The sequence below is a fragment of the Pieris napi genome, chromosome 9 (assembly GCF_905475465.1).
Source record: "Pieris napi chromosome 9, ilPieNapi1.2, whole genome shotgun sequence".
Classification (NCBI taxonomy): Eukaryota; Metazoa; Arthropoda; class Insecta; order Lepidoptera; family Pieridae; genus Pieris; species Pieris napi.
Genome location: NC_062242.1, coordinates 4,043,469 through 4,061,564, shown reverse-complemented (window position 1 = coordinate 4,061,564; position 18,096 = coordinate 4,043,469). Strand labels below are relative to the sequence as shown.

The 18,096-nt window shown below is 32.8% G+C and overlaps 3 protein-coding genes across 6 annotated transcripts; 2 read left to right on the top strand and 1 right to left on the bottom strand.

Annotated features, from left to right (window-relative positions):
* The first annotated feature begins 535 nt into the window (after window positions 1–535).
* LOC125052249 (WD repeat-containing protein 6) lies at window positions 536–4,397 on the top strand. Its single transcript, XM_047652968.1, has 5 exons — window positions 536–733; window positions 835–1,115; window positions 1,192–1,374; window positions 1,460–3,789; window positions 4,301–4,397. The coding sequence occupies exons 1-5, from the start codon at window positions 670–672 to the stop codon at window positions 4,377–4,379; spliced, it is 2,937 nt and encodes a 978-aa protein (XP_047508924.1). The 5' UTR covers window positions 536–669; the 3' UTR covers window positions 4,380–4,397.
* Window positions 4,308–13,859, top strand: LOC125052253 (regucalcin-like). 3 transcript variants are annotated; one of them, XM_047652972.1, is made up of 6 exons: window positions 4,308–4,431; window positions 10,227–10,383; window positions 10,704–10,907; window positions 11,751–11,966; window positions 12,418–12,530; window positions 13,595–13,859. In XM_047652972.1, exons 2-6 carry the CDS (start codon window positions 10,227–10,229, stop codon window positions 13,817–13,819), a joined length of 915 nt encoding a protein of 304 aa, XP_047508928.1. In that variant the 5' UTR covers window positions 4,308–4,431; the 3' UTR covers window positions 13,820–13,859. The 3 variants fall into 3 exon arrangements, with proteins under 3 accessions (XP_047508928.1, XP_047508927.1, XP_047508929.1); XM_047652971.1 differs by lacking the exon at window positions 4,308–4,431 and adding an exon at window positions 8,181–8,296; XM_047652973.1 differs by lacking the exon at window positions 4,308–4,431 and adding an exon at window positions 9,793–9,809.
* A 371-nt stretch (window positions 13,860–14,230) lies between these two features.
* On the bottom strand, window positions 14,231–17,643 carry LOC125052250 (regucalcin-like). Of its 2 annotated transcripts, XM_047652970.1 has the most exons (5): window positions 17,467–17,643; window positions 17,242–17,403; window positions 16,599–16,805; window positions 15,618–15,833; window positions 14,231–14,613 (listed from the first exon to the last, which is right to left on the bottom strand). In XM_047652970.1, the coding sequence occupies exons 2-5, from the start codon at window positions 17,396–17,398 to the stop codon at window positions 14,273–14,275; spliced, it is 921 nt and encodes a 306-aa protein (XP_047508926.1). In that variant the 5' UTR covers window positions 17,399–17,403; window positions 17,467–17,643; the 3' UTR covers window positions 14,231–14,272. The 2 variants fall into 2 exon arrangements, with proteins under 2 accessions (XP_047508926.1, XP_047508925.1); XM_047652969.1 differs by having other exon boundaries at window positions 17,242–17,643.
* Window positions 17,644–18,096: the final 453 nt, after the last annotated feature.

The window sequence follows — 18,096 nt, the reverse complement described above, 5'->3', positions numbered from 1 at the left end:
AGAACCAGGAATATCTTGTTCAGACCTCGGACGTCTTAGGAAACATAATAAAAAATTAATTTTTAGGTAAAATTTTCATGTGTTCCGTTTGCAATTAAAAAAAAACTACAACTTTTTGTCTAAGTTTTTTTTTAATACCATGGCAATAGTTTTAACTTTTGTCTAAGCAAGCAAGTCGCCAGAATTATTGTTCATTGTTTGTCTCATAATAAGAGAACCAGGAATATTTTGTTCAGACCTCGGACGTCTTAGGAAACATAATAAAAAATTAATTTTTAGGTAAAATTTTCATGTTTTTGTCAACTTTTTGTCTAAGTTTTTTTTTTTAATACCATGGCAATAGTTTTAACTTTTGTCTAAAGTTTACAGTCAACGCAAATAATACTAATTCAAATGTCATTGATTATTAGTTATTACTCAATGTCAAAAACATGTGCACACTGCACACTGCACACTGCCTTGTGGCGGATAATAACTAATAAGTTATGACTTATGGTACCTAAATAATACCTTAGTAGTTAGTCCTTACTAGTTGTAGTTATAACTAATAACTTATAGTTATAGTAGTTACTACCCTTGGCCGTGTTACAATATATTTATTGTGTTCTTACGTTGTAGATTTATTACTTTTAAGGTTTAACATATTAAGCTTCCAAACTAACCATTCAAATGTCGACATTTATCCGAACCGATGTTACTTGTGTAAAGTTTTACCAACAGTTCGTATTAGCAGGTATTATGAGGATCACATTTAATACTATTCTATCCTATTTTTTATATTGCTGGCAAATTCTCATGGCAAACATATTAATTATCTTCTTTTTCTAATTTTAGGGATCGGAAGTGTTTTGCATGTATTTTTAAGAGATGTTGACAAATTAAAACAAACATTAAGCGTGTTAAATGGGCAAAAAATCTATGGAATTGTTCCTTCAAAAACGGACAATAAATTAATAATTTTCGGGGGCAAACAGATAGCAATTGTTGAGCTTGATGTTGAGAAGGATGATTTTTATTGCGTTTTTATGCCTATATTGTGTGATGACTGGGTTCATTCAGCTGTATGGAAATCTAGTAATATTATTGCAGTACTAACAGCTCACAATGTTGTGGAGGTACTATTTAAAATACAAATATTAGCCAGTGTTGCAAAAATTACCTACATATAATCACAAAATGTAAACTTTTTAGACATGGAATACAGAATTTCAAATGCAGTGCAGTCAGAATAAGAGTATAGAGAACTCAATTTTATACTGTGGGCTACTAGTTAATCTTCTAGATGATGTATTAGTACTAAGTGGTACTGTTTTTTCTGAGGTTCTCCTCAGATTTCCCGATGAAGAAACATTTTATTCATTAAAAGGGCATAAGGTATACTATATTTTCTACTGTAAGTGGTATAAAATGAAGTTTTTAAATTATATTATTTAACCTTTTAAGTTTATCACTGTTTCAGGGTGTCATATTTTCAATTACATGTGACTACAAAAGAGGAATTATAATAACTACTTCAGATGATAGGTCAGTGAGAATCTGGAAAGTTCAATCCCAAATTGAAAAAACATTTGACACTAAGGTATCTTGGACAAATGTGGAAAATATACCATGTCTACATGAGTTATATGGTCATGGGGCAAGAGTCATGAGAAATTGTATTATCAGTGATTATGTTGTTTCTGTTGGGGAAGATTCAGCTATTTGCTATTGGGACATTAATGGAAAGCTTCTAAGAAAAGTAACATCCCATACCAATTCTTGTATATGGTCACTAGATGCAGAAGATAATTACTTAGTGACTGGAGGAGGAGATAGTGCAGTAATTATTCATCCTTTATCAGTTATAACTGAATACAATAGAAATTGTCTAAGCCTAGATTTGAATATTATATCACCAAAAAAATTAGCTTTTACAGCTCAAAGGAATATAGTCATTATGACAGACTGCAATGAGTTAATTTTCTACAATGCTAATTCTAATACTAAAACTGAATTCAAACTAAATCATGAGACAACCTATAAACTCTTAAGTGTTTCATCTTGTAAACAACTTATAGCTGTAGTAGATATGTCAGGAAAATTTGATGTCTTTATTGAAAATTGCAAAGAAAATGTTATAAATAATATCATAGATACTAAACTTGACGTTGGGAAAATAATGTCCATGCACTGGGCAGGAAACCGCCATTTAGTGTTTTGTGCTGAATTAGGAAGAATAACTATTTTGACTGCTGATAATAAAATTGATATCTTTGCCACATTTAATTTACCAAAGTGTAAAGAGCGATGGTTGACAGCAGTAGCTATAAATAGAGACAATCTTATAGCAGGTGACCGATGTGGTAACATACATATATATGTTAAAGGAGAAATGGGACCAATTAAAACATTTAAGCACATTCATGGAAGATATGGACCTACATCAATAAAAATTCTCAATAATACTGACTTTATTACCACTGGTAGAGATGGATGTATAAAATACTTCTCTTTGACTAGGTATTTGTATAGCAGAGACCTTGATTATCCCTGGGTTGAGAGATTTGTTGACAATAATAATAAGTATGTGTGTGGTTTTCAAGAGCGGACTTTCATTGTATATGATATTGTACATAATATAAAGGTTTTAGAAGTGCAATGTGGTGGAGGACATAGGTCCTGGGATGTAATACGCTACATACAAAAGAGCAATGAAGATTTTAATGAATTTATTTCATTTATTTATATCAAGGAGTCGAACATAAATTCACACACATTTCAATTAAATAAAATAATGTCCAAAAGTATTTTTACTGGAACACACTCAAAAGAAATCAACTGTTTAGATTCTTATAAATATCCTTTAGATACATCTATAACATATTTTGTATCAGGTGGTGAAGATACCACTTTGCGCATAACAAGTTTAAACTCTGTAAATCAACTCAAAGAGGAATTAATATTTAGACACTTGTCCAGTATAAGAACGGTAAAGTTGAAAGAATTACATGATAATTCTTTGCTTGTGGTATCTGCAGGTGGTCGGGCACAAATCTGTATACGAAAGATTTTATTTAAGAAGATTGCAGGTAGCGTTCTAGTTTCAGGAGAAGAATTGGTGAATCATATGATTAAAGGAACAGACAAAGAACGTACAGAAAGTCGTAAAAGAGGTTGTGAAACTGATTTTGATCCTGAAACAAGAGTGATGGATCTAGAAATTTTGAGCTCAGATAATGTGAAGTTTTTAATATTTGTTGGGTGCTCTGATGGTAAAATTAGAACATTAGAGTTTAATCTGCACAATAATGAAATGAATAATGTGGATTACATTGAAAAAGGCTTATGTTTTTTAAAGATGAGATTATTAGAACTGCCCGCAAGAAGAATGTTGATATGTTCTACATCACATGCTTCTTTGTATATCTGGGATATGCCACAATTAATTAAAGACTACGAGCAGCACTATTTAATTCATAAATCTGGGGTAAATTGTATTGCTACAGCAATTATTTCTGATACTGACTTTTTAATGGCTACTGGAGGGGATGATAATGCAGTGTCGTTGAATTATATGTCTGTAGAAGAGTGTGTGGTGGTAAAGAAGGAGGTATGGACAAGCGAGACTAGCCATTGCTCTCAAGTGACAGGTGTGCTAATAGTAGACAACCTTCTTGTATCAGCATCCATAGACCAAAGAGTCACAGTATTTGAATGGTCTCTTCTCAATGGACTCAAGTGTGAATTTAGGTCGCAAGTATTTAGCGATGTAGCTGACATACAGGGTATACAACTTCTTCAAAGTGATAAGTAAGTACTTTATAACCACTAGGTTGTCTTCTATAACAACCTTTCGTTCTTTGTCTTTATAACTACTAAGTTAGTACATATCCGTTGAAATATTTCCATGCCTTCTGTTTTTTTTTTTAATGAAAACAGACAAAATTTTAGAATAGTAGTAGCTACTATTTAAGTCCATTTTTAGATTTTATCTATGGTTTACGTGTTGTAAAACCAAATAGCTATCTATGGTAATAGAAAAGTAACGTTACAATTTTGTATGGAAAACTTAACTAAATGAAAGGGCGAACAATGCTTTGCAAATCTTTGAATACACAGTATTACTGAAATTATTAGAACATTGTATCGTAATTTACATAAATATATGACGAAAAGTATCATATATCCTCTGAGTTGATGGGTTCGTGAAAATTAGGGAAAAAAGAACGGCTTGTGAAAATTAACTCCAGAGGTTTTTCAAACTGTAAAATAACTTTTCGGTCGCCCTCCCAGTAACTATTATTAGTTTATTTCATTTTAGGTCATCATTAACAGTTTGTGTATTTGGGAAAGGCATGGAGGTGATGTTGATTCAACGCCCTCCGCCGCAGTCACACTAGTATTAACTAACTAGATATTTAAAAATACAAGATTTTCTGGATCAACAGAAACGTAAGTGCTTTTACAATATTAAACAAAAATAATTCACTGAAATTAATTTTGTCTAGATGTGTTTTCAGGAAACTATTTTTTAAATTTTACTGCTAAATCTGTTATCTGTATAAAGAGAAGTTTTTTTGTATGTTTGTAACAAATAATCTCAACTATTGGATCGATCGTAGCCATCATTATGTCCATCCGTGCGAAGCACGGATAGGCCGCTTATTGATATTTTGATTACTAGCAGACTCGGCCAAGCGTTGCTGTGGCTAAGTTTTTTGTTATATTACATAGTAGTATACTAATCAAGGGTAACGTAGGAGAACACCAGTCATGGGGACCACCATGCTTTTTTGTAGCTTATGTGAAACGTTTGTACTTTCAACACCGCGCCATCTGTTAGAATCGTGACTGTCAAATAATAAACAAATAATTTGCAATAAAATAATATTGCGGGTATAAATTAAGATGTAAGCTATCCTATCTTTTAAGTTAGTGCAAACTGCACACGGTGTGCTAATTTGATTGAAATCGGTTAAGTAGTTTAGGAGTCCATAGCGGACAAACAACGTGACGCGTAATTTATAGATATATATTAAGATAATATAGTATAATTAAATTCTCAATCTAAAATTGGTTTTAGCAATACAGAATGTGCTATATTTTACTCTCGTGATAATATTGTATTTTGTCTGACTTCAAAAGACCTCTACGGTTCATAATAAGAGTATTTAACTCTTTAATAAAATAAAATATAAATAGCCTTAATTCGACTACTGTGATTTAAGTTACATTAAGTTTATATTATTATTATATTTAATACTATTACACAACCTCCTTAAGGTGTGAATTGGTTATCTACTATCTAGAATACTAATAATTAACTATAGATACTGGGTGTCCCATATATGGGTGAATTTTTTTTTTCGAATATCGAAATGCATACCCCTTAATTCTTTTTAAACTACCCAGACCTACTTCAATACAAAATTTTATCTTCCTATGTCAACATGAACCCGTGCCGACAAAGCCGTGAAGATTTTGGAAACTGAACTAAACTAAATAAAATGAAATATTTATAAAGATCATAATAAAAAATAAAATAAGATCATAGGTATTTTCTTAAAAGAACATAAAATGACGTAGAGGTATTTATTAAAAGAACATAAAATTACAGATTAGCAAGGATATTTTCCTTTGAGGATCTTTTTGTACAGTCTGGATATAGATTTCTATACTCTTGCACACAGCATAGTAAAAATTGTTTTTGTTCTTCCTTTGCAGTGATTAAAAAATGAAAATCTTGCATAAGTTTTACAGCTCTATAAGTTGTATAATTCTCCGCCCTTCTTTCCACGTAGAAATAGGTTTCTTCAAGAAGTTTTCATTAATTTTTAAACGAGAAAATAAATTTCAGCTCTTGACAGACACAAAATCACTTAATGATTTTTCTGTAAATATAAACAAATCTGCTATCCGATTGTTTATTCGACGAAAGATTGCAAGCAACCTACAGTAACAAATATTTTTGGCTGTTAATAATAAAAAACGTTTAAGGTCTCTCATTTTATTAAGGAATGGTTCATTTTAGTAAGGAATGGAACGTTGAATTTTTGTCTCAAGTGGCAAGTTTCTAAACAAAACTGTCGTTTTGTTGTTGTAAATAGGTATGTATATTAGTTTTACCAGCATATTAACTTTTTGAATATAGTTCACCCTTTTTAATCTGCGAGAACCCGCGCGCAGTTCGTCTTCTGATTCGCTATCAGTATCCGATAACAACAACAAATCACTATCGTCGCTGTCACTAAATAATAAATGCCATGGCCATTTCTTCTTTCTACCAACTTGTAATCCAAACAGCAAACTGCCGAAATTGTCAGATTGCAATCTACGACTGTTTACACGGATTAAAGCAAACGTCATAGTAGACGGATTGGTTATTGACACGCACAAACTGCCTTTTTCAAACAGAGGTCAGTCTTTAATCCGTACTCACAAAGATGGATTGCTATTTAAGATAACCAAACTCAGTCCGAAGATAGTTTATTAGCATGCTTAATACAAAAAACGGATTGTAATACCAATCTTAGATGGAAAAATGGTTCTGGATTTATTATTAATTTCGGCCGTGTTTTATTACTTCTAAATTCCATTGTCATTTTTTAAATGTAAGACAATACGTGTTAATCATGAGACTAACTTCTACTTCTGCGTAACTTGTATGAACTTTATTCGATGCAAGTCTGCACGGGTTATCGTTCTCCAAATAAGGTAGAAATCTAAAAGCGTTCAAAAATAAGGGACTGTATAAATTAATTCTAATAGACACTGTAAAATTATACTCGTAATATATAACATTTGTATTTTAAAATATAAATTAGCAATTGTAATTTTCATTTTAATAACCTGTAATAAATCACCTACGTTTAGGCACCAACCATCTTATAACAGCGCTCCATTCACATTAATAAGGTAAAAACTAAAAGCAAATCTCAGGTACTTAATATTCCCAAACGCACAACAAACAAGGAAAAGGTATAAATCTGTGTACAAGGTAAATCGCAAAAGACTGCGTATTACTTTCCTTAAATATGTTTTTATTTTTTTTATTGGACAATTCACACCAATTGACCTAGTCCCATGCTAAGCTGGTGAAGCTTGTATTATGGGTACTATATGTATTATGTATTATGGGTATGTACATATTATAGATAGATAGACATATAAATACATATTTAAACACCCAAGACCTAAGCACAACACGATGTTCGTCTCAGCCGGGGATCGAACCCGGGACCCATGGATTCGCAGTCAGGGGTACTAACCATTAAACCAATGAGTCGTCTTTCCTTAAATATTTTTTGACATATTCAGCATATGAGTTTTCTGCACAAGTATTATTTTTTTTTAATTTCCGCATAAGTTTTGTTCACATATACATTAAATTATGCTCACATTCAGAGTTATGTAATGTTATCTTTTTGCTGTAAATTTTGGAAAATTACTGGTAATGTATCTTTAATCGCAGCTCAGCTCATTTAAAGTAAATTAAAGCCGACCTCCGTTATTCGTTGACACAGTAAATATTGAAATCTCTAGAACAATCGTCTTGTAATCCCCTCGGCGGATTTGCAATGGGATTTATCGTTAATATTACCTGCGCATGCATCTTACATTGATGCACGTCAATAAATAGATTATGAAGTCAATATTGATAAAAGAACCACAATCTTAACACGGTATTTTCTTAATAAAAATACAAAAAAACTCTGTTTTTCTAAGTACCTAAAAATTTAATATCTGAAACATGTAATAAAAAAACGAATAATTTATTGTAAATATTATTTGTAATATACAAAGCTGAAGTTTCTTTATGCTGTCATGATTGGGCGTGTCCTTGGGGGAAAAATCTTGTGATTTCAATCGCTATTTTAGAGACTTTAATAGTTTTAAAAAATAATGATGTATACAAATGCATAATTAAATAATGTGTAATAAATTATTTTTAACTTTTCCCTGAACTCATTTTGCTAAAAAATTAACACACATTGGCAAGTTAAAGAATACACGAACCGAGCTTTCAAATATTTAACATATTTGAGGATTCTATTCTTGTGTTAACTATCCTGTATTAGCACCATCTAAACCATGTACGATGTGTGATTGATTTACTTTATGGTTGATTAAAATTCATCTTCTTTTATGATGTCTGAACAGCCCAATACTCCGATTTCTGTATCTGTCAGCCCTAACAGTATCTATCTCATAGATTAGATAGCTGGCAGGTGGCAGTATATAACATAATCATTACACAACACCACTCAGACGCGGTCCAAGCTTACGACGACACGTTATCTTATACCTCCCTGTTAACGTGAGTATTTTTATCACGATATTAGAAATATCTCTAAAAAGCCTCGGTTGTTGTGACAATACTTTTCTTCAGACTTTTTTAGTGTAAAAACTGATGACGTATTGCGATAAAATCTACTTTGAAAAGTTCGAAAGCGATTGTTTTGTACTAACTAGAGTTATTTTGTGCGTAACCCGTTCATCAGCTCTATGTATATTTGGTGAAAGTTTGTACAAGTTCAAGTTTGAACTGCATAACTACCAAGTAACGTCGTATTTTGTATATTTTATAACTTTTTTATAGATAAAATTATCTAAAATCATTTTAATAAAAAGAAATTGAAGAACGTACAAAGCAAATATTCGTGATAATCATGTTATGTACCTTTAATTAACTTTTTGACGCAACGTAAAAATAAACTAAGAATTAAATTATTATTCTACTTCTAAATAGATTCGGAATATTATCAACAATTACAGTTTTTTATCAGTCGAAGAAAATTACTTTCATGTAATAAATAGAACGTAGTGGATATCGTAAGTCATTTACTACTATTTAGTTATCAGATTATTATGTTTATGGCGTTTGTGATATACTCCTTAGAAACTCGAACTGTAATATTAAGTACTAAGTATATTCGGCGGTTTTTATCTTTAACAATTTAATATACCAAAAAATTACTGTAGATAGTTAGGTTAGAATATATGATAAAACAACCACTTTAATTTTACATCGATAAGTGGTATTAAAGATGTGATTGATAGAGCTTTAGATATCATTATCAGAAATTCCAACTTTTTTAGATGATATCTCGTTTAGATGATGGTATCTTTTTTCGACGTGGAAATTTAACGATGAAAAAAGGTTTTTTAAAAGAAGAGGAAAGAGGAAGAAGGTATCAGATGTACGTAGTCGATAATATAATATGACACACCTCCAAAGATCTGCCGTGGATTGTTGTTAAATGAGAAACATTAATCCGATTTTAGAATACTAATTTTAAATTGGCCAGTTTATTATTTAAATCATGCGTTAAATAAAAAAAATACTATTCAAAATTAGATGTGTTCGGTCAATAACCTCCAACAGTCAAGGACGTCTTCCTAATTGGTTTATGGGCGTGGCTTTTTACGGTGCCTTTAAAAGCGTATTGTTATAATTGTAAAAGATAAGTTTTCAATGTTTTTTTATTCGTCTTCATGCACCCCTGCATCTGAAGGTTTCTTTCCTTATTACTGAAAAGATACCTCAGTTTCCCGTTCAATTTCCCGAGAAATGCTCTACGTGACATCAAGCACTTCTCGTAATTTTATAAGAAACATTTAGACTTCATTATAATGTGGGCATTACCTCTCGTCACTTATAGTTTCCGCGTACTAAAAGTGACGCGTCATGTCCATCATACGACAGTATGTGATGACGTCAGGTTGTTTATAAATAACATACATATACACCATACGTTAGTTGTGGAGGCTCGTTCTTTGGCCAGCGAACGTATTTTTGTAACTTTCTAGTTTATTTAGGTTGAAATAGGGTGAGGAAACGATTTATTTGCCCTCGATTTATTAAGGGCAATATTAATGTTTTGTTAAAAAGCAAATGTAACATTGTTGTGATAAAATAATGATCTTATGGTATTTGTAATCGCTGTCCTTGCTACAGCAAGGACTAATTTAAAAATTATGTCTTATTGTTCTGCTCGCGAATTGTGCTTTACATAATATACGTTTATTTTATTGAAAATTTAACCTTGTTTTAATTTGTTTAAAGTTAAGGGTTTTCTAACACAGATAAATACATTAAGTAGTCCCTTTGATGTATTTATAACAGATTTTGACTATATTTTAAATATTGCTTATATGTTTCTAGTTTTTATTTATATCGATTAATTAGTCTCCGATGGTACGAGTTATAAGTATCCAAAAATAATGTTTTATATGGTTTATTTTAGATGTCAGTGAAAGTAAGTGCAGTGACGGCGCCCGTTTGGCTGGGAGAGGGTCCACACTGGTCTCACGACCACAAGGCTCTGTACTTTGTCAGCATCTTCGACCGTTCCATATATAAGTATGATCCCAGCACTGGCAAATGCACCAGCTCCAAACTATGTAAGTGTATATCTGACAGTACTGTGTGTGTGTGTGTATTCACGTAATACGATCGTGTTTATTCTTTCTATTTCGCCTTTATTTGGACTTTAAATTCAATTGTTTTACCCTGGAAAAGACCTGGTACAATGTATACAATGTTTAACAAAAAAATGAAAAAAAGCGGGAATATAAACTAAAATAATCTGTCTACAACAACCTATTGGTTAGAAAGACTAAACTTTTTTAGTTTAAAAGAATATCCAGCGAGATTTATTACAGGCATAGTTACTGCAAACAAAATTAAATATGATATGTTAAAGAATTTTCTACTGTTACAGCTGACATGCCCGGTTTCATAATCCCCGTGGAAGGTACACGTGATGAATTTGTGGTGGGGCTGAAACGGGACGTGGTGGTGATACAGTGGGATGGTGAAGATGGTACTGCCCGAGTACTTAAGAAAGTCGCAGAGATTGATCAACATTCGCCTGATAATAGGATTAATGACGCCAAAGCTGATCCCCGAGGAAGACTCTTTGTGGGTAAGAAAAAGTTTACAATTCGACTTGTACTTGTAGTTTCTTCTTAAATTTAATTGAAGCCCTAGTTAGTCTAGTTCTGCGTGTTGCATTATTTCCAATAACTCCAACTTATTGCCGGCATATCTTTTTACTTCTTTTGCACTTAAGTTAAAATTGATTTATCATTTACTTGTCTAAATGTCTTGGCTAAGTTAGGTAAAACATTGTTTACGCGTCCTAAAATTAGAAAAACATGCCAAAACTCAGCTGGATTTAATGTTTCGACAAATGTTCATTTCACACTATTGTATTAGTCTGCGATTTGAATTTAAAAATGGTAATAGGGGTTCGCCTTGTAAAAAATTACCAACACGGACTACAAAACCGAATTCGTTGCCATGGTTACAATGGCACAAAGTAGATGTTTATAATTGTACTTTTCAAGTATATATGTATAGCTTAAGTTGCCAAGGAAGTCGTAATATCATCGTTCTACTGAAATACGTATATATATTAAAGGTATTTCGTAATAAATGTATAATATGATACCTGCGGGTAGATGACGCTATAGCCCTTCAGAAAAATACGTTTAAAAAAATGCATTTGAGGGTAGTCTAGTATAGAATATATAGCTTAGGCATTACAAGAAGTATTGACACCGAAAATGTGGCAGAGTAATTTTTTTGAATTTATAAACATGTCAAATTTCTCGAAAACTGAAAGACTTTTTGAACCATTATATCGTCTTCTGCCCGCAGCTACTCTAATATTCACGCCACACCTGTATAATACGTATTTTTATATAATATATCTATATACTATACGATACAAATAAATAACAGACCCTAATGAAATCTTAAACAGGAACAATGGGCCACGAATACGAGCCGGGAAAATTTCACCTAAAAAAAGGTTCCCTTTACCGCATCGACCATGATGGAAAGGTGAACCGTGTGGTGGACAATGTGGATATTTCCAACGGTCTCTGTTGGGATGAGAAGAATAGGGCGTTCTACTATGCGGACTCGTTTGAGTACGCGATCAGACGATACGACTGGGACCCTGAGACAGGTGATATATGTAAGTATTATTTTTACCTAGTTTATAATAAGTACAAATGTAGTTTAAAACAAACGGACTTAAATATCTGTTAGCATTATTTACCTGTTATGTGTAAGTTGTATATCAATGACGACAGAACCGATTTTGATGAAACTTAGACTGTCACAGAGAAAGAATCTTTGATGGGTTTGCGATAGATGTCATTTGTCAAGTTGTGTAGATCATCATACTGTAATATTATCAAATTCCAATAATACATAGCTGGTAACCTCCGTTGAATCATCGAGCCGTGTTGTGCAGCAGAGATAAATCTTATATCTCTGTTCTGCTGTTAGAAATAATTTATTTGGAGAACGCGAGTTACAAATACATGAATCAAAACGCGCGAAAAAGGCAATATTGACAGTTGACAGGCGTCAATATTAAAATTAACTAAGTTTTAAAACAATGTTCTTCATCATTATAACAGCGAACCCTCGGCTGGTCTTCAAGTACGCAGATCATAATCTGGGTGGTATCGTTGATGGGATGACCATCGACACCGATGGAAACCTCTGGGTAGCAAACTTCGACGGCACGCAGGTAACACATTTATCATAATTAAGTCAATTTCTGAGACACCAAATTTATACAAGGATTTTTAGAAAAAGAATCGTACGCGGAGCAAAAAAAAATATAGCAATATATTATTTTTATTAAGTAAATTTTTGTGGGGCTTGGTACCGAATCCTATTGGAAAGTTATTTTCATAAAAAGAGCAGTGATAATCGGTGCGCTGAAAAGTTCGTAGACTGACACATAGATGGCGCTACTAGTATTAAATTTATATGATTTTTAGTTAGCCCTAACCTTCAAAAGACACGTATAAATTATACAAGTGTCGTACTATTAGTTGGTGCGATATAGTATTTTGAGTGAAGGAAATGGATAAAAAGGAATTTGTTGTGTTAATAAATTAAAATATAAATACATTGCTTTTTGGCGAACAAAAATACTATTGAAGCCAACGCTTGGCAGGTCCACAAAATAATCTTGGATGACCGAACAGTAAAGTTGATTAAGATAGCTGAGATCCTAAAGATATCAAAGGAACGTGTTGGACATATCCTATATGATTATTTGGACATGCGAAAACTCTGTTCAAAATGGGTGCCGCGCGAGATCACAATCGATCAAAAACAACAACGAATTGATGATTCTGATCTGATTAGTGTTTGAAGCTGTTCAATCGTAATTTCAATTTTTGGAAATATTTGACCCCCAGCGACCTTTTCCTGTTCTCAGACATCAAGAAAATGCTCGCTGGACAAGGCTAATAACGAATCGTACTATAAAAATGGTATCGAAAAAATTGCATGAACGCTATAATCATTGTATCGCTATCGAATGCCTGTTAGCCCACGAACTTTTCAGGCCGCCTGTTACTTCATAGTAAATATCAAGAAAATTTATCGTAACAAAAATAAATCTGCTGATTTAACAAAAAACAGTGCGCTACAACCTATATGGCCCTCATATCTGTTTCGTTATAATTTTTTCGTGACTTTGGGGTCACAATATCAGAAATTGTGATAGATCATTTATTTAACCACTTTTATAAGTACCCAACAGAGACTCGGTTCCATTTACAAGTTTAATATTTACAGGTACTAAAAATAGACCCAAAAGCCGGCAAGTTGCTCCAAAAAGTACCGACGCCAGCACTGCAGACAACTTCAGCGACGTTCGGAGGTCCGAACCTGGACATTCTTTACGTGACCACTGCTTCTATGAACCGGGGTACGGAACAGAAGCCACCTTGCGGGTCCACTTTTCAAGTCACGGGCCTCGGGGTTCGTGGACACCCCAATGTTAGTGTTAAGCTAGTATAATTTGAAGTATTTGTCAATATATGTTTCTGTTTTATTGTTATATTTGAGTTTTATTATATATGAAATTCGTTCTACTATACTAAATGCGTGTAATTTTCACAAAGTACGCTATGGTCACATTTTTATAGAACAAACGGGCAAACGGGCAGGAGATTCACCTGTTGTTAAGTGCCCATGGACAAGCAATGGGCTCTCGAGGGCGTTGCCGGCCTTTTAATAATTGGTACGCTGTTTTCTTAAAGGACTTTAAGTCGAATTGGTTCGGAAATACATTCAGTGGGCAGCTGGTTTCACATAGTGGTGGTGCGCGGCAAAAACTGCCTTTAAAAACGCTCAGTTGTGGAACGGCGATTTACGATTTAGAAATCTACAAAAGTTATTTGACAAAATAATAAACGTTAGGTAACCATAATTTTATTTTTATAATTTGTGCAAACAAAAAAAAAACATTAATTATTTCAGTCTGAAGTTGTACCCCGGCAGACCTTTAACCCCCAAACCGGTCACCATAAAAGTGCACCCAGCTGAGGGGGGCTGTTGCTTGCCCTCCACATTAATATTCGCTGACGTCACAAACAATACGTCATAGTTCGGGCCTCCAAAAATGACAGACGTTACTTGCAATGCAGGAATTGGGACTTTTTGTAGCAAAGTTCCCGTTCGGGGATCGATTTTAATAACACACGACCCATTAAAGACTGCAATCCATAAGTTGCCGTCTGTGTCGATGGTGGTGCCATCCGGGGCGCCTTCAACGCCGGCCTTCTTAAAGTCGAATATGTATTTCATGTTTGCTGAAAAAAAAGAGTGAATCATTTTGTAACATGACAGCTGTTAATGCCGTATTTGTTGCCATTCTCTTTGAAAAGATGACATCGTAACCATGGAAATTTAAACCCACGTTTCACGATGAGAAACATATTTTATTTTATTTTATTTATTTATCATATACATGATCTTAAATAGAAAGTAGTTGGTGTGGTGGAAACACAAACTGGACACAGTTTTTCTGTCCACCAGGTCGTCGAACATATTTAAATAAATAACTTATTACATACATAGGCCAGTGACATACTATACAATATAACATTTTTACCATTCAACCATCAAAATTGCACGAACCGTTTAATAAACCAATTGAAACATTGACGCTCCTCAGTTAGCCGATGCAAGAAACCTGTTCTTGACGAGAATTCTCATTCGAATACAGGGTGTGTTCCAATATTCGAATATGAATTAAATGACGATGTCTTATTTTTGTTATGCATAATTTGTAATTGTTTGATTTATGAAGTAATTTTTTAATTTAAATTTAATATTGTTTCTTGTTATATTAGTAAATAGTGTAGCTGGTAGCGAGTTTAATAGATTTGGAATAATATAGTCTAATGTTTTTTTCCCAAATAAATTATTGTATTTTGGTAATAGAAATTCGTTTTTTAATTTTCTACGTGTTGTATAGTGATAGTGAGTTTTAGTTGTTTTAAGGTAATTTTCTGTAAAGTAGTTTTCATTTAATAATGCTAGCTGCACTTTCTCTTGTATAGGTATAATTTTGAAAAATGCAAATAGCTTTCTATAGTCTTCTTTATATTGTGATTTTATTTTGAAAGGAGCAATTGCTTTTAAAATACGTATTTGTAATGAATATATTTGATTAAGATAAGTTTTGCATGTTCTCCCATAGCTTGAAAGTCCATATGTTATAATAGATTCTGCTAGTGCTTTGTATAGCAGTAGCAGAGTATTGAGAGGTATTTTATATTAATTATTGTGTTATTAAAATTATGGAACTCACAAATATCGCCAGTATCAATATTATAATCATATTTCCGTATCTTGTGCTCCAATGAATCTGTGTAGTACATAGCCTTTTCTTGAATGTTCCAAGCGAGCCCATTAGAAATCCCGATGCCACTACATAATTTTTTGATGTTTCCATCGTTGTCAAGCCGGTAGAAAGACCCTTGGCCTTCTGCAATGACGCCTTGAGGGTCATCCTGACCCATTGTACCTTTAAATAGTAACAATGTATGATTTCTATTCGTTTGTATTTATTGCGAAAAGTAGACAGTTTTATTTTAACCAAGAAATCGGTTGCAGTAGACCAAACTTCATTTTTTTAAAACTGCAAACTGTATTTAATTAATACATAAATTATAATAATCTGTAAATAAATGAAAGAATTTTATTTTCTTAGGCTTTTCCTCCAAAATTCCACTCGTACAATACTAACGTCTAAGTAAATGGTCTATGATGATAACTTTAAAACTATTCAATGAAAAGGGAGATACGCTCATTTAATGCTCCATATTCGATGTTGGGGAACGAACCTGTTATGAACGTCCAGCTATTATAACTTATACCAAGTTCATTTACAACCAAGGTTACGCCAGATGATTTTTATAAAACGGTTTTTACCCTTTAGAATTTACTTAACTGTTTTATCAAAATTAGTGTTATTATCCTAGGTTGACCCGAGTACGCAATTCCACAATTTATTACAAAAAGTATCGTAATATTAAACAAATAATCTTTGAAAGTTGTCACTTATTGTTATCAGTATCTTATGTTAATTAATGATACTTGTAATATTATGTACTTATGCTTTAAATTATACTTAATGATAGAAGCTAAGTTGTTGAGGATAGGCATATTATAATAATTATAGATAATATGTAAGATAGACTCCTAATACAATTCTACCATTATAAAATTTATCAAAATTGCAATCGTGCTAAACTAATTTATAAGTATGTAGCTGCAAAGAAACATTTACCAGCAAAGATCCGACCTCTGGGGTCAGCCTTTCCATCATTGATCCTTGTAGCATCAACATCTTGATCAACAGATCCAAGGACCTTAACGTCTTTTGTAACATTGGCTTTACCGTCCCATTCAATTATCTTAAATGTTTTTTCTACACCAACTATAAATTGGGTTTTACTTCCTTCCACCGGAACAACAAATCCAACTTTGTCACCATCTGGAAAATACCAATTACCTACTACTTTGCCTGTACCTCTGGTGGTTAAAAGCAGAAAAATCACCACTGTAATCTGCTGCTAAGGAGATGAATGTGATTACACATTCATCGCCTTCTATGTTCACCATAATTGGTGAAAAAACTATACTTTTTATTGTTAGATATATTTTAAATTAGATAATAAACAAAATTGTTTATTACTTTATTATCTCTCGTGTCGTCAGTGTCAGGTCTAACCGAACAATTTGTGTAGGTACTGTTTTATTATTAATGTTAACATTTTATTTTATGCATAAACTAATTGCACTCAAACGCTATAAGAATAGTCTACCTATATAAGGTAGACTTACATAAATAATGAGCCCGGCACATTGTTTCTGTATGTTTTTCTCAGTTTGTTCAATGGATGAATAAATGCTTAATATCGCGTTCTTACCAATTTTAGCTTTAGTCCACTCGCCGGTGGCCGGTATATATTTATGCAAGCAGCAGTCGAGAATGTCAACAAAGAACAATGCCTGTTGTGATTCGTCCCAATGCGGGCCCTCTCCTAACACTAGAGGTTCAGAGATCTTCTTAACTTTGACCGACATTCTTACTATATGAACCAAAAACGAGCTGTAGTGATGATCACAAAATTATAACCTACAATGTAATTTACCTTTACACGAACAGTTCCACACAGTAACCTTAATTAAATGCGAATGTCATCTGCACACTGAATTTATTTATACCGGCTTAAACAACGTTGTATTTAACCGACATCCAGACAACAGTAGATAAAAACTGATACCAAAGGTTAGTAACCAACTCATAAGTGGTTAGGTTAGTTTCAAGTGCATTGATACGTGCAAGGTCAAGCATCTTCGATTTGTTCTATCCACTTCAATTGCATGTACCTATAATCGTAATTACATAAAATTTTGCTATGCTAAGTATCGGTTATTATTATGCATGTAGATTATTACATAACAAATAATATTATCTTCAAATCAATGTTGTATTAAGGAATGTTTCTATAGGTATGTATTTAAAATACGAGTTGTAATAGGCCCGAGGTGGCGATATTTCCATATAGAGAGCAGCATTTCTCTCCCATAAAAAAAAGGGTGCGTGTACTTATGTACGCGCGTAAGAAGTTATACTTCTTTGGCATTATTAAAAATAGTTTTTGATTGCATGCAAATAATTAATAATTACAATTAAATAATCAAAGACTGGAAAAGGAGTCAATAATTAAAACTCCTTTATTTGTTTAAAAGGTAAATGACAAATGTTATTATGATCATTC